This window comes from Trichosurus vulpecula, chromosome 7, assembly GCF_011100635.1.
Source record: "Trichosurus vulpecula isolate mTriVul1 chromosome 7, mTriVul1.pri, whole genome shotgun sequence".
Classification (NCBI taxonomy): Eukaryota; Metazoa; Chordata; class Mammalia; order Diprotodontia; family Phalangeridae; genus Trichosurus; species Trichosurus vulpecula.
The window spans coordinates 52,100,541-52,113,659 of NC_050579.1; the positions used below are offsets into that span (position 1 = coordinate 52,100,541).

Genomic DNA, 13,119 nt, shown 5'->3' on the forward strand with positions numbered 1-13,119 from the left:
CTTGGGCCAGTCACTTTCTCTGAGCTTCTGTCTCTTCATCTATAAGGTGAGGATAATAATACCTGAAATACCAATAATCATCACTGACATTTACAAGCTATTTTAAGGCTTACAACATCCTTTACATTAATTATTTCATTTGATCTTCACAATTATCCCTTCATAATTGTCTTTATATCTCTAATGGCTAGGTCAGCACCTGGTACGTGGTAGGTGTTTGGTAAATGCTTGTCCAACGAGTATATTATTATTTATTATATATTAATTAATTATTATTTAATTAAATTGTTGTTAATGAATATATATTAGTTAATTAATATATTAATAAATTAATGGGAGGAGCACTCCCATTTTTAGATGAATAAACTGGGGCTCTGGGGCAAGTAGGTGGTACAAGAGCCAAGAAGACTCGTCTCCCTGAGTTCAAATCTGGCCTCATACACTTACTAGCTGTGTGACCCTGAGCAAGTCACTTAACCCTGTTTGCCTCAGTTTCCTCATCTGTAAAATGCACTGAAGAAGGAAATGGCAAACTACTCCAGTATCTCTGCCAAGAAAACCCCAAAAGGGGTCAGGAAGAGTCTGACACAACTGAAACGACTGAACAACAACAACAAAACTGAGATTCTAAAGATAAAGTGACTTGCCCAAGGTCACACAGCTAGTAAGTGTATGAGGCTAGTAAGTAGTAGTTACTAGCTAGTACGAGCTAGTATGTGTTGGAGATGTGCAGATTTATAAACCCAGATCTTTCTTGGCTCCAAGACCACTCAGAATTGTCAACTCCCCCAACCCAAACTAACTCACAGGGCTTATGAGTTATTATGATCTTACAATAAGCAAAACCATCTGGAAACTGTCTGCCACAAACACATTAAATACAATGGACAGAAATAAATGCGTGAGACTTTTAGCTCACCTGGGATCTCCATCCCATCTCAGCACAGGGATGATCATTTAGCCTCTAACATCCAGGCCTAGTGACATTCCAGTGACCTCCGTGGACTTCCTGGTCCCAGAATCCAACCCTGACCTTAGCCATCATCCTCAGGACTTTCACAAGCCCAGCTCAATTAAGTCAGTCAACATTTACCGAACACACACTATAGGCTGACTACATTCTGTAATTCTCTGTACTCAGTCTGGCTCATATTGGAATTAGGACAGCTGAACTCCCTATGCCCATCCTCTCATGGCCCTCCCTCAGCCTAGTATAGCTCTTTAGGCACTTAGCAGCCCCAATTGGATGAAAGTCTTCCAGTCCCAAATCATAAATACCCACCAGCCCGACCAAGATGCCTTAGCAGGCTCCCACTCTATCCAAAGCAGTATCCACTCAGCCTCAATTCACTCCTGGTAAAACTTCCCTTCCTCTCTCCAAGATAGTCCAGACAACCCTAGACTCAAACCCCAAACCAGCAACATCACATTAAGCTCCATCATGATGCTGTCTTCTGGTCTGGTTACATCTTCCTAGACCCACCAGCCTCACCCAGACAGCTACTGAGAAGTCTTCTCTTGAGGCAGTTACATGGTACCATAATGCACAGAGCACTGGTCTTGGAAGACCTGAGTTGAAATCTGGCCTCTGATATTTACTAGCTGTGCAACCCTGGGCAAGTCACTTAACTCAGTTTGCCTCAGTTTTCTTAACTGGAAAATGAGGGTAATAGCAAGTCCCTACCTTGCAGTGTTGTTGTAAGGATCAGATGACATCTAAAGTGCTTAGTACAGTACCTGACATGTAGCAGGTTATGACATAAATGTTTATTCTCTCTCTCCCACCCCCATTTTCTCCTCTCTCCCTCATCCACCCTAGTGAGTCCCTTTAAGATCTGTCTTTCTACTCCAGCACAGGTTCAACCATTATCTTCCCAAAGGAGTCCTCATTTAGTCCAGGAAGACTTAATCCAAGAAAGGAGGGCTCCGAAATGGAAGTCCTGGGAAGATCCATGGGGTAATGAGCAGGAGAGGCTATAGCCAAGACATCTTTCCACCCTCCAGGGCCAGACCTACCTTCCCTAGCACCCAAATGAGCTCATGTGTTTAAAGTTGTTTTGCGTACCTCAAAGTGCTGATATAATCATCGTACAAGCATTTATCAAACACCTACCATGTACCAGGTGCTGACCGAGCCGTTAGAGATATAGAGACAAATGTGAAATATTTCTCTAACCTCAAATATTCTCTATCCTCAAAGCACTTACATTCTATATGGAAAGATAACACATGCAACATGTACATACATATGCGAAAAGAAAAAAAGAAAAAGGTAATGGTGAGGAGGGTAATAGAAGATGAAGGAACAGGAAGGTTCCCAGAGGAGGTACCACTGGAGCTGAGCTTTGAAGAAACCCAGAGATGCTAAAAGGTGGCGATAGGAAGGGAGGACACTTACATCCCAATCTTGGGAGGCAGCCTGTATACAAAGTTAATGATGATGCTGAGCAGGACGACTATGTTTTGCCTGGTACAGCAGCCCCCTCCCAACACAAAACACTGCATCTTCCTATCCACCATCCCAATTTATAAAGTGCTTAATAAATGCTTGCTCTCTTCCCTCCCATCCTTCCCTCCATCCTACTTACTAGACCCAGCAACATGCAGAGAAACATGTGAACCATGAAACTTACTCAGAAAGAGGAGAACATAAGTTGTCACAAGTGGGACAGAACCCATGGGGAGAGGGAGAGATGTGGCCTTTTCCTGGTGGAGTGAAGTTACTTGAAAAGCAGACAGTGACAAGCAGAGAGCTTTCTTCACAGCCATAAAGAGGAAACGAGGGTGTGGTTTTTAGCCTACAGAGACACAGAGGTGCGTGCAAACATAAAGCATGTTGCTAAATGCTACCCTGACCTAGTCACTTCCATTTGTGTGTGAGAAAAAAATCAGTTCAAATATTATATATTCTTTTTAAAATAACCAACCAACAATAACAAAAAAATTCCTAAAAGACAGGCCCTTTTCCATGTGATGAGTAGAAGCTAAAAGCCTTCTCCTATAATTCTCTATGATTTCCTTAAATATGTGAAAAATACATATGATCAATCAACAAACATTTGTCAAATGCCTATACTGTGCTAGGCATTAGGGACCCAAAGAAAAAAGTAAAACAGATCCTGCTTTTAAGGAGCTTATGTTCTAGGAGGGTGGACAACATATGATCATCAGAGAACTGAATTGAGATGATAGAGACCATAATCACTCTCCTCTCTGACTGCCCTCCCTGATCTCCTCATCAGAACAGGGACACGAACAAAAGATCTCAAGTGAACAGCTTTCACGCTAGAAGGGACCTTAGAAGTCATTTACTAGGACTCTGTGAGTCCTAGAGAAGTAAAGTGACTTCCCAAGGTGATGTAGGTGGCAACAGACAGAGGTATCATTCAAACCCAAGACTTCTGGTCCCACATTCGTAGCTCTTTACGCCTTACCATTCAATACTTGCCTAAAAGGACTGTAGTTCCTAGTGATAAGCCTATGAAACTTTGCACCCAAACATGCATAACTCACTTTTCTTTGGTTTTCTACAGCTGGGCCAGCCTAAAAGGTATGTCATTCCTAGAGATAAGCCATCCCTACTTCCAAAGTAAAGGAGATACTAACCATCAGGCTTCAAATCCTACTGTCAGGTTAAAAAACTCACAAGGGATAACAAGGTTAGTCATTGTCTGTAATATAAAGCCTAAATTCTATTTTCCAGTATTCAAGGCCCTCTGTACTCTGACCTCCAATGTTTTCTCCTACAAATTTGCTTCACAGTCCCTGTACTCTGACCAAATAAGACTATGAAACTTTGCACCCAAACATGCAAAATTCATTGTCTTTTGGTTTTCTACACCCAGGCCAACCTCCATTCCTCCCCAGGTTCTACTCTTGACTCTCCAGACTTTCTCCACATCTACTCTGGAAGGTCACTCTTCCCCTGTAGCTGTCTAACTCTGGAGGTCCACTCCAATTCTGTCCTCACACTAGAAATAGACTGTCCCTTTGGTCCCTTCTTCTGATCGGTCATTTTCTCCTAGAATCCCCATTAAAATGTCTTTTTTATTTTTGGAGACATTCAGGATTAAGTGAGTTGCCCAGGGTCACACAGCTAGTAAGTGTCTGAGGCTGGATTTGAACTCAGATCCTCCTGACTCCAGGGCCAGTGCTCTATTCACTGCTCCATCTAGCTGATCTCCTAGAACTTCCATTTTAAGGAAAGTGCCCAGGCCAGCTGTGTCTTCATTCCTCTCTGAGCTCCGTTCCTGACTCTGGACTTTCTCCACCACGGCGCAGTACAGGTACCTTCTCCCCCCATCCTCCAATTGTTTTTCATCTCTTGTTTATATGTTGTCTTCCCCTTTTAGAATATAAGGTCCCTGAGGGCAGGGATTGTCTTTCTGCTTGTATTTGCATGCCCAGTGCTTGGCACGATAACTAGAACATAAGAAGTTCTGAATAAATAGTTGTTGACTTGTACAAACTGATCTTCTTGTATGTAACATCCTTTCTCCTACCTACCTGATAGCTGCCTTTCTCAAATCCCACCTCTACAATCCCTTCCCAGACCACCCCAGCCAGGGTACTATCTCCCTCCTAGCAACTCCAACAGCCACAAATTTGACACTCATATACCAATATGTATTGTAACTGAAAAATTAACTATACATTTTGTTTCTCTAATTCTATTGGAAAGCTTTTGTGGGATCTCCCACCCTGAGTGCAATAAGCTACATCATGTCATCAATAAATACTTATTGGGTAGGACAGGATCACAGATCATAGATTTAGAGCTGGATGGATCATATGGTCCAAACCCCTTGGTGTATAGATAGATAAAAAGCCCAGGGAGGCTGAGAGATTTGTCCAAGATCACATACATTGTAAGTTACATGACTAAGCTGTGAGTTGTGTTAGTATTAGCCAAGACTAATTAGAGTACATGAAAGGAAGAGGAAGAGAGGTGAGAAGTGAAGCAAGGAAGGAGAAGTGAGGTTAGGCTCTCCTAGACCACAATCAGGAAGGCAAACATGGCATCTACAACTCTCCACAGAAAGAGCTGCTCCACTCATGGCCATGATCATGATAGAGGCAGAGTCCCCTTGGGGGAACATGATTTGCTGCTATGAGCATTTTCTGGTCTGAAGCCAGGGGCTAATATGAGGGCCATGGTGGTCTGCAATCCTGTATTTAGGTGGGACAGTGGATGTTTCTGCTCTCCTCCAGGGCAGAGACTGTCTCATCTTTGTTTTGTATCTCTGGAATCCAGCATACTACGTTGTGTAGATGTGTTTAATAAATATCTGTTGGGGGGCGGAGCCAAGATTGCGGCTGGTAAGCACGGACTAGAGTGAGCTCCGTACCCAAGTCCCTCCAAAAACCTATAAAAATGGCTCTGAACCAATTCTAGAACGGCAGAACCCACAGAACAGCAGAGGGAAGCAGGGCTCCAGCCCAGGACAGCCTGGATGGTATCTGGGTGAGGTCTATTCCACACGGAGCTGGGAGCTGGGAGCTGGGAACGGAGTGGAGCAGAGCCCAGCCTGAGCGGCGTGGACGATCCAGACCAGAAGCCGGGCGGAGGGGGCCCTAGCGCCCTGAATATGTGAGCTGCGGCAGTTACCAGACCCCTCGACCCACAAACACCAAAGACTGCAGAGAAGGTTAGTGGGAAAAGCTGCGGGAGTAGAAGGAGTTCGCGGTTCAGCTTCCAGCCCCGGGGGCAGCGGAGGTGGGGCAGCTACAGCTGTTGTTACTTCCGGCTCCAGGCCCACCTGGTGGGAGGAATTAAGTGGCGGATCAGAGCAGGAGTGCAACAGCCTGCTGAAGATCTAAGCCCAGTCTGGACTGGGGGTCCTTGGGGAAGGAGGAGTGCGGCTCTGATAGAGCTGGCACCTCCCCCCCAAACGTAGAACATAGAACTCGTAAGTCTACAAGCAGTCATACCCCACTGAAAAACTCAAGGGTCAAGTTAGTTGGTTGGGAATATGGCCAGGCAGCGAAAACGCGCCCAGATTCAGTCTCAGACGTTGGATTCTTTCTTTGGTGACAAAGAAGACCAAAACATACAGCCTAAAGAAGACAACAAAGTCATAGAGCCTACAACCAAAGCCTCCAAGAAAAACATGAACTGGCCCCAGGCCATGGAAGAACTCAAAAAGGATTTGGAAAAGCAAGTTAGAGAAGTAGAGGAAAAATTGGGAAGAGAAATGAGAAGGATGCGAGAAAACCATGAAAAACAAGTCAATGACTTGCTAAAGGAGACCCAAAAAAATACTGAAAAATACATTGAAGAAAACAACACCTTAAAAAACAGACTAACTCAAATGGCAAAAGAGCTCCAAAAAGCCAATGAGGAGAAGAATGCCTTGAAAGGCAGAATTAGCCAAATGGAAAAGGAGGTCCAAAAGACCACTGAAGAAAATACTACTTTAAAAATTAGATTGGAGCAAGTGGAAGCTAGTGACTTTATGAGAAATCAGGATATTATAAAACAGAACCAGAGGAATGAAAAAATGGAAGACAATGTGAAATATCTCCTTGGAAAAACCACTGACCTGGAAAATAGATCCAGGAGAGATAATTTAAAAATTATTGGACTACCTGAAAGCCATGATCAAAAAAAGAGCCTAGATACCATCTTTCAGGAAATTATCAAGGAGAACTGCCCTGATATTCTAGAGCCACAGGGCAAAATAGAAATTGAAAGAATCCATTGATCGCCTCCTCAAATAGATCCCAAAAAGAAATCTCCTAGGAATATTGTTGCCAAATTCCAGAGCTCCCAGATCAAGGAGAAAATCCTGCAAGCAGCCAGAAAGAAACAATTTGAGTATTGTGGAAACCCAATCAGAATAACCCAAGATCTGGCAGCTTCTACATTAAGAGATCGAAGGGCTTGGAATGCGATATTCCGGAGGTCAATGGAGCTAGGATTAAAACCTAGAATCACCTACCCAGCAAAACTGAGTATCATGTTACAAGGCAAAATATGGAGTTTCAATAAAATAGAGGACTTTCAAGCTTTCTCAGTGAAAAGACCAGAACTGAATAGAAAATTTGACTTTCAAACACAAGAATCAAGAGAAGCATGAAAAGGTAATCAAGAAACGGAAATTGCAAGGGACTTACTAAAGTTGAACTGTTTTGTTTACATTCCTACATGGAAAGATGATGAGTATGATTCATGAGACCTCAGTATTAGGGTAGTTCAAGGGAATATGCATATATGTGTGTATATATATATATATATATATATATATATATGTATGTATATATATATGTATATACATGTGTATATGTGTATATATATGTTTATGTATATATATAAGTGAATGTGTATGTGTGTATCTATCTATGTGTATATGTATGTATATGTATGTGTATATATATATATATGTGTTTATGTGTATATGTATATATATATATGTAAAAGAGAGAGAGCAGACACAGGGTGAGTTGAAGATGAAGGGAAGATATCTAAAAGAAATAAAATGAAATTAAGGGATGAGAGAGTAACATACTGAGAGAGGGAGATAGGGAGAGATAGAATGGGGCGGATTATCTCGCATAAAGGTGGCAAGAGGAAGCAGTTCTATGGGAGGAGGGGAGAGGGCAGGTGAGGGGGGAATGAATGAACTTTGCTCTCATCAGATTTGGCCGAGGGGGAATACCATACATACTCAGTTGGGTATCTTACCCCACAGGAAAGAAGAGGGAGGAAGATAAAAAAAAAAATAAAAGGCAGGGGGATGATGGAGGGGAGGGCAGATGGGGGTAGAGGTAATCAAAACAAACACTTTGGAAAGGGGACAGGGTCAAGGGAGAAAATTCAATAAAGCGGGATGGGTTGGGAAGGAGCAAAATGTAGTTAGCCTTTCACAACATGAGTATTGTGGAAGGGTTATACATAATAATACATGTGTGGCCTAGGTTGAATTGCTCAACTTCTTAGGGAGGGTGGGTGGGAAGGGAAGAGGGAAGAGAATTTGGAACTCAAAGTTTTAAAATCAGATGTTCAAAAACAAAAAAAGTTTTTATATGCAACTAAAAAATAAGATACACAGGCAATGGGGTGTAGAAATTTATCTTGCCCTACAAGAAAGCAAGGGAAAAGGGGATGAGAGGGGAGGGGGGTGATAGAGGGGAGGGCTGACTGGGGAACAGGGCAACCAGAATATAAGCCATCTTGGAGTGGGGGGGAGGGTAGAAATGGGGAGAAAATTTGTAATTCAAAATGTTGTGAAAATCAATGCTGAAAACCAAATATGTTAAATAAATAAATTGCATTTAAAAGTGAAAAAAAAAATATCTGTTGGATTCAATTGAATGTCTATGACCCAAGGTGGTCATAGGGAACACAATTCTTGGGATGAGGGGGGGTTTTCTTTTCTCTAAACTGGCCTTGACCTCTAAGAGTTTGGGTTGTCCTGGGCTCAGGGTCATCCGTGATGCCCAGATTCTCTATCCTTGGGATCCCTTTGGATCAATATTCCTTATCCTCTTAAGAAAGCAATGCACAGTGGAAAGGGTGTGAGATTGGGAGACAGGACCTAGTTTCAAATCCTGACTCTGCCACATATAACCTGAGCCTCTCTGGGCCTCTTCATCTGTAAAAATAAGAAAACTAGATTAGATTAACCCCAAGGTCCCTCCAACCACTAAATAATGATACTAAAAGGAACAGACCTGTTTTTGACCCTTAATTCAATTCAATAAGTGTTTATCCATTAGACTATTAGCACCTTGAGAACAAGGACCATCTTTTATTTTTCTTTGCATCTCCTGTGCTTAGTAGTGTCTGGCACATAGTAGGTGCTTAATAAATGTTTGTTGACTGACTGACTACCTACAACTGCCTGTAACAGCACACCACAATGGAGAGCATACAGGCTTTGAGTGAGAGGACCTGGGTTTGAAACCTGACTCATAGACATTTATTGGAGATACAAATAAAAAGTCCTTCCCCTCAAGGAGCTTGCATTCTAACAGAGGTGACAGCATGTACTTATATAGTCATGAAATAAAGTCGATATAGTAAATTTTGGGGGGGGAGCTACTAAGAGCTACTGAGACCAATAGAATGTAAGGTCCTTGAGGACAAGGGTTGTTTTAACCTTTCTTTTGACCCCCCAGAACTTAGCATATATTGTGTTTAATGAATGCTTATTGATTGACTCCAAGAAAGACCTCCTGTAGAACATGGTGTTAGGGTTGAGTCTTGAAGGAAGCCAGAGATTCTTTGAAGTCGAGATGAGGAGGAAGAGCATTTCAGACATGGGGAATGGCAGTGCAAACATACGTAGGTAGGAGATGGAACACTGTGTGAGGAAGAATACGTAGACCAATTTGGCTAGATTTTAGTGTGTGTGGAGGGGGATACTATGTAAGAAAACTGAAATATAGAAAAGGTTCAGGTTTGTTTAAATGCCAAACTGGGTACATTTTTGATCTTAAAGGTAATGGGGAGCCACTAAAATTTATTGAGTGTGTGTAGGGGAAGTAACGTGGTCAGACCTATGTTTTAGGAAAATCACTTTGGCAACCTATTACTTGACCTCTCCAACATTATCTGTAAAATGACAGGGGTGAATTAGACGATGTCTTAGGTCCCTTCCAGTTCAGCACCATACTAGATGCTGGAGTCAAAAAAACAAATTAAAAATAGTCCCTCCCCTTCAGGAGCTTACATTCTACTGGAAATGAGGTACTTCACCCCACATGTGATTTTAGCCCAACTTATCCACACAAGAGACTTTCACTATCTCGAGTCCCCATTTAAAATTGTTTTAGGAATGTTGTACCTGTTGAGAAAATAAGGGAGTAACATTAAGTAGCTCCTCTGGGGAATAAGGCAGAAACTGGCGACAACCCTCCATGGAGAAGCAGGAACTATCTAAGCCCTTCATAAAGGCTTTTGGGGGACAATGAACAGAAACAAGAGTCTGACATAAGGAGACAATCATTGCCAGATGAACACCTCTGCTATGGGGATACACACGGTCCCCTGCACCCGACACACACCCCAACCTCACTTTCACATTTTAAGGGGCCAATTTGTACTAGGACTTTGTATTGATGAGAAGGAGGAGGGTGGGAAAATAAAGGAGTAGGGGGGAGAGAAAGAGAGACAGAGACAGAGACACAGAGAGAGACAGAGACAGAGATATAGAGAGACAGAGACAGAGAAAATATTCTTGGTATCATTAAAAAAAACAAAACAAAAGGAGACAATTATTCTATTAATCTGGGAATCACTTCTTTGCAAATGTATCAGTTGAAAGGAATGTTAAAACACAGTTCCTGATTTCAAGAACAAAAACAATGAATGGTAAAGCAATGGGGAAAAATGTTCTGTTAGAACAATTCTGTGACAATTCTGGGAAAATGAGTGAAAGACAATTTTTTTCCTCATATCTGACTCATTACAAAGCTTGTAAAATTTATACAATTCACATCCACAATTCCTAGTAATGGGGCCTGTGAATAACTCCTGGAGTTGCCCTTCTATTCTTCATCTGAATTGACCTTTCAAGATATCCACCTTTAGTAACCTCTGATCAGATGGGAAAAGCCTCAGAATCTGAGAGTGCCAGCATCAGAAGGTCTTAGATACAGAGTTGGGATGGACAGAAGTCAAATTCCATGTACTTATTTTGCAGAAGACCAGAAAAATGAAGTGATTTGTCTAGGGTCACACGGGAAGTAAGGAGCAGAGCCAAGACTTGAATTCTGGTCCTTTGACTCCAATTCAGGACTTTCCCCACTCTATTATGCTGCTGTGGCTTCTAGTTTAGTCAGCTCTCTTGACCTTAAGCCCCCTACGACTAGTTTTGCCCTAAAAAGTAAACCTAGAACGTAAATTCCTTGAGGCTATGAACTATCTTACTTTTAATAACAATAATAATTAATAATTAAAGGCAGCTAGGTGGCACAATGAGTAGATTGCCAGGTCTGGAGTCAGGAAGATCTGAGTTCAAATCTAGAACCCTGAGCAAGTCACTTAAAAAAAAACCTCTGCCTCAGTTTCCTCATCTGTAAAATAGGGATCATAGTAGTACCTACCTCCCCAGGCTGTTGTGAGGATCAGATGAAAGAATGACTATAAAACAGTATCTAGCACATAGTAAACTCTATATAAATGTTAGCTATTATTATTATTATTAGCATTATAGTGCTCAGTAGAATCTGACACATAGGAAGTAATAGTTTTGTTGCTGTTCAGTTGTTTCAGTCGTGTCCAACCCTTTGTGATGCCATTTAGGGTTTTCTTAGCAGAGATACTACAGCGGTCTGTCACTTCCTTCTCCAGCTCATTTTACAGATGAGGAAACTGAGGCAAACGTGGTTAAGTGACTGGCCCAGAGTCACACATTTAGTAAGCGTCTGAGGTTGGATTTGAACTTACAAAAGACGAGTCTTTCTTACTCCAGGCTTCACACTCTATCCACTACACCACCTAGCTGCCCAGTAACCAATGATAGCTAGTATGTATAGAGTAGCTTAAGGCTTGCAAAGCACTTTGCATATGTTAGCTTATTTGATCACTTTTCTTTCAGGGTCTTCAGTAGCTAGTACATGGTAAGCCCTTAATCAATGTTTGTCAATCAATCAACCTGACTTAGCGACAACAGTGAGGTTGAAGGTGAGGAAGGAGAAAAGAGCTGGAGGGAGACAGAGTAAAGGAGACTGTGTGTGATTCTTCTCCCCTTTAGTCCTTGAGGGCTCTTGAAAATCTAATGGGACAAACTTATCAGGCTCCTGGATGTCAAAGGAGGCCTAGACCCAGACTTGCCTGTTGCCAAGAGACCAACAGAGTGGGCTCTAATGGCCATGATAGCCAGTCGCTGGGAAGAGTGTAAGTCTTGGAGTCAGGAAAACCTGAATTTAAATCCTGCTTAAGACACTTGTCAGCTGTGTGACCCTGGAACAGTCACTCTCAGCCTTAATTTGTACAATGTGGGTTGGATTCAGTGGGTTCTAGTAAGTCTACGTTCCTTTATGCTGAATGCCATAGAATTATAAACCTGTAGTCCTATTCTCCCATTTTTATGACTGAGGGAAGTAAGACCCCAACAGATCAAGTGACTTACCTAGGGTCAAACAGTTAGCAACAGAATTAGGCCTCTTAGCCCTCATACCAACACTTTACCCCTTCAACTTGGTAGTTTTGGGCTTCACCAGAGTTCCAAGTTCGACTAATGTACTAAATTGAGGCTGCATTGTAAACCTTTTGGAGGTGGCTTCCAGTTCTTTGAGTCTTATTTTGATGGAGGAAATGGGTCAGGGAGTTGCTTTGAGTTTATTGGCAAAGACAGAAGTGAACCTTGGAGCAGACTGAGCTGGAGAAGGTGGAGGCAGATGGGGGAGAGCCATTAGTAATAGGCTCTGTTGGTACCCACCTCAAAATACTACTATGAGTTTGGGCTAAGAATGGAGTTACCGAGGGGTGGAGCCAAGATGGCAGCTGGAAAGCAGGGACTTGCTTGAGCTGTCCCCCAAATCCCTCCAAACACCTGTAAAAAATGGCTCTGAACAAATTCTAGAGCTGCAGAACCCACAAAATGGTAGAGGGAAACAGGTCTCTAGCCCAGGAGAGCCTGGATGGTTACCAGGAAGGGTCTATCACACAGTGCTGAGAGTGGAGGGCAGCCCAGCATGGGCTGCGCTGGGACAGACCAGACCCAAAATCAGCCAGGTGGAAAAGGCCTTGGGGCCATGAAACAGTGACCTGTGGCAGTTACCAGACTTCTCAACCCACAAACGCCAAAGAACAGGTTAGGGGGAAACTGTGGGATCGAGTTCAGAGCAGTCTGGCTGCCAGCTCTGGGGGTGGAAGAGGTGGTGCAGCTGTGGTGGTAGCAGCAGCAGGAAGCTGCTGAGGCTGCTTCCAGAACTCCAGTGCCAGCTGCTTCTCAAGTCCCTGGCTCACACAGTGGGAGGAATCTAGCAGCAGATCAGAGTGACAATGCAAGGAGCGCTTGGTGGGCACAAAGGCAGTTTCTCTTGCTGTGCCCTGCTTGGATTTGGATTGTGGTCCTGGTTGGCAGTTCTTGGGGAGGAGGAGTGCTGCTGGGACAGAGCCTGGAGCAACAGTGCAATAGAAGTAACTCTGAAAACAGCACTGCTTGGACT

The 13,119-nt window shown here is 42.9% G+C and overlaps 1 protein-coding gene across 1 annotated transcript in view; it reads right to left on the reverse strand.

The window, feature by feature from the left end:
• CD101 (CD101 molecule) overlaps nucleotides 1-13,119 on the reverse strand; it is a 58,308-nt gene that overhangs the window by 39,914 nt on the left and 5,275 nt on the right. Inside the window, exon 2 of the mRNA XM_036768182.1 lies at nucleotides 2,634-2,706. Coding sequence (XP_036624077.1) covers nucleotides 2,634-2,706 — 73 coding nt within the window. The remainder of the gene's footprint in view (nucleotides 1-2,633; nucleotides 2,707-13,119) is intronic.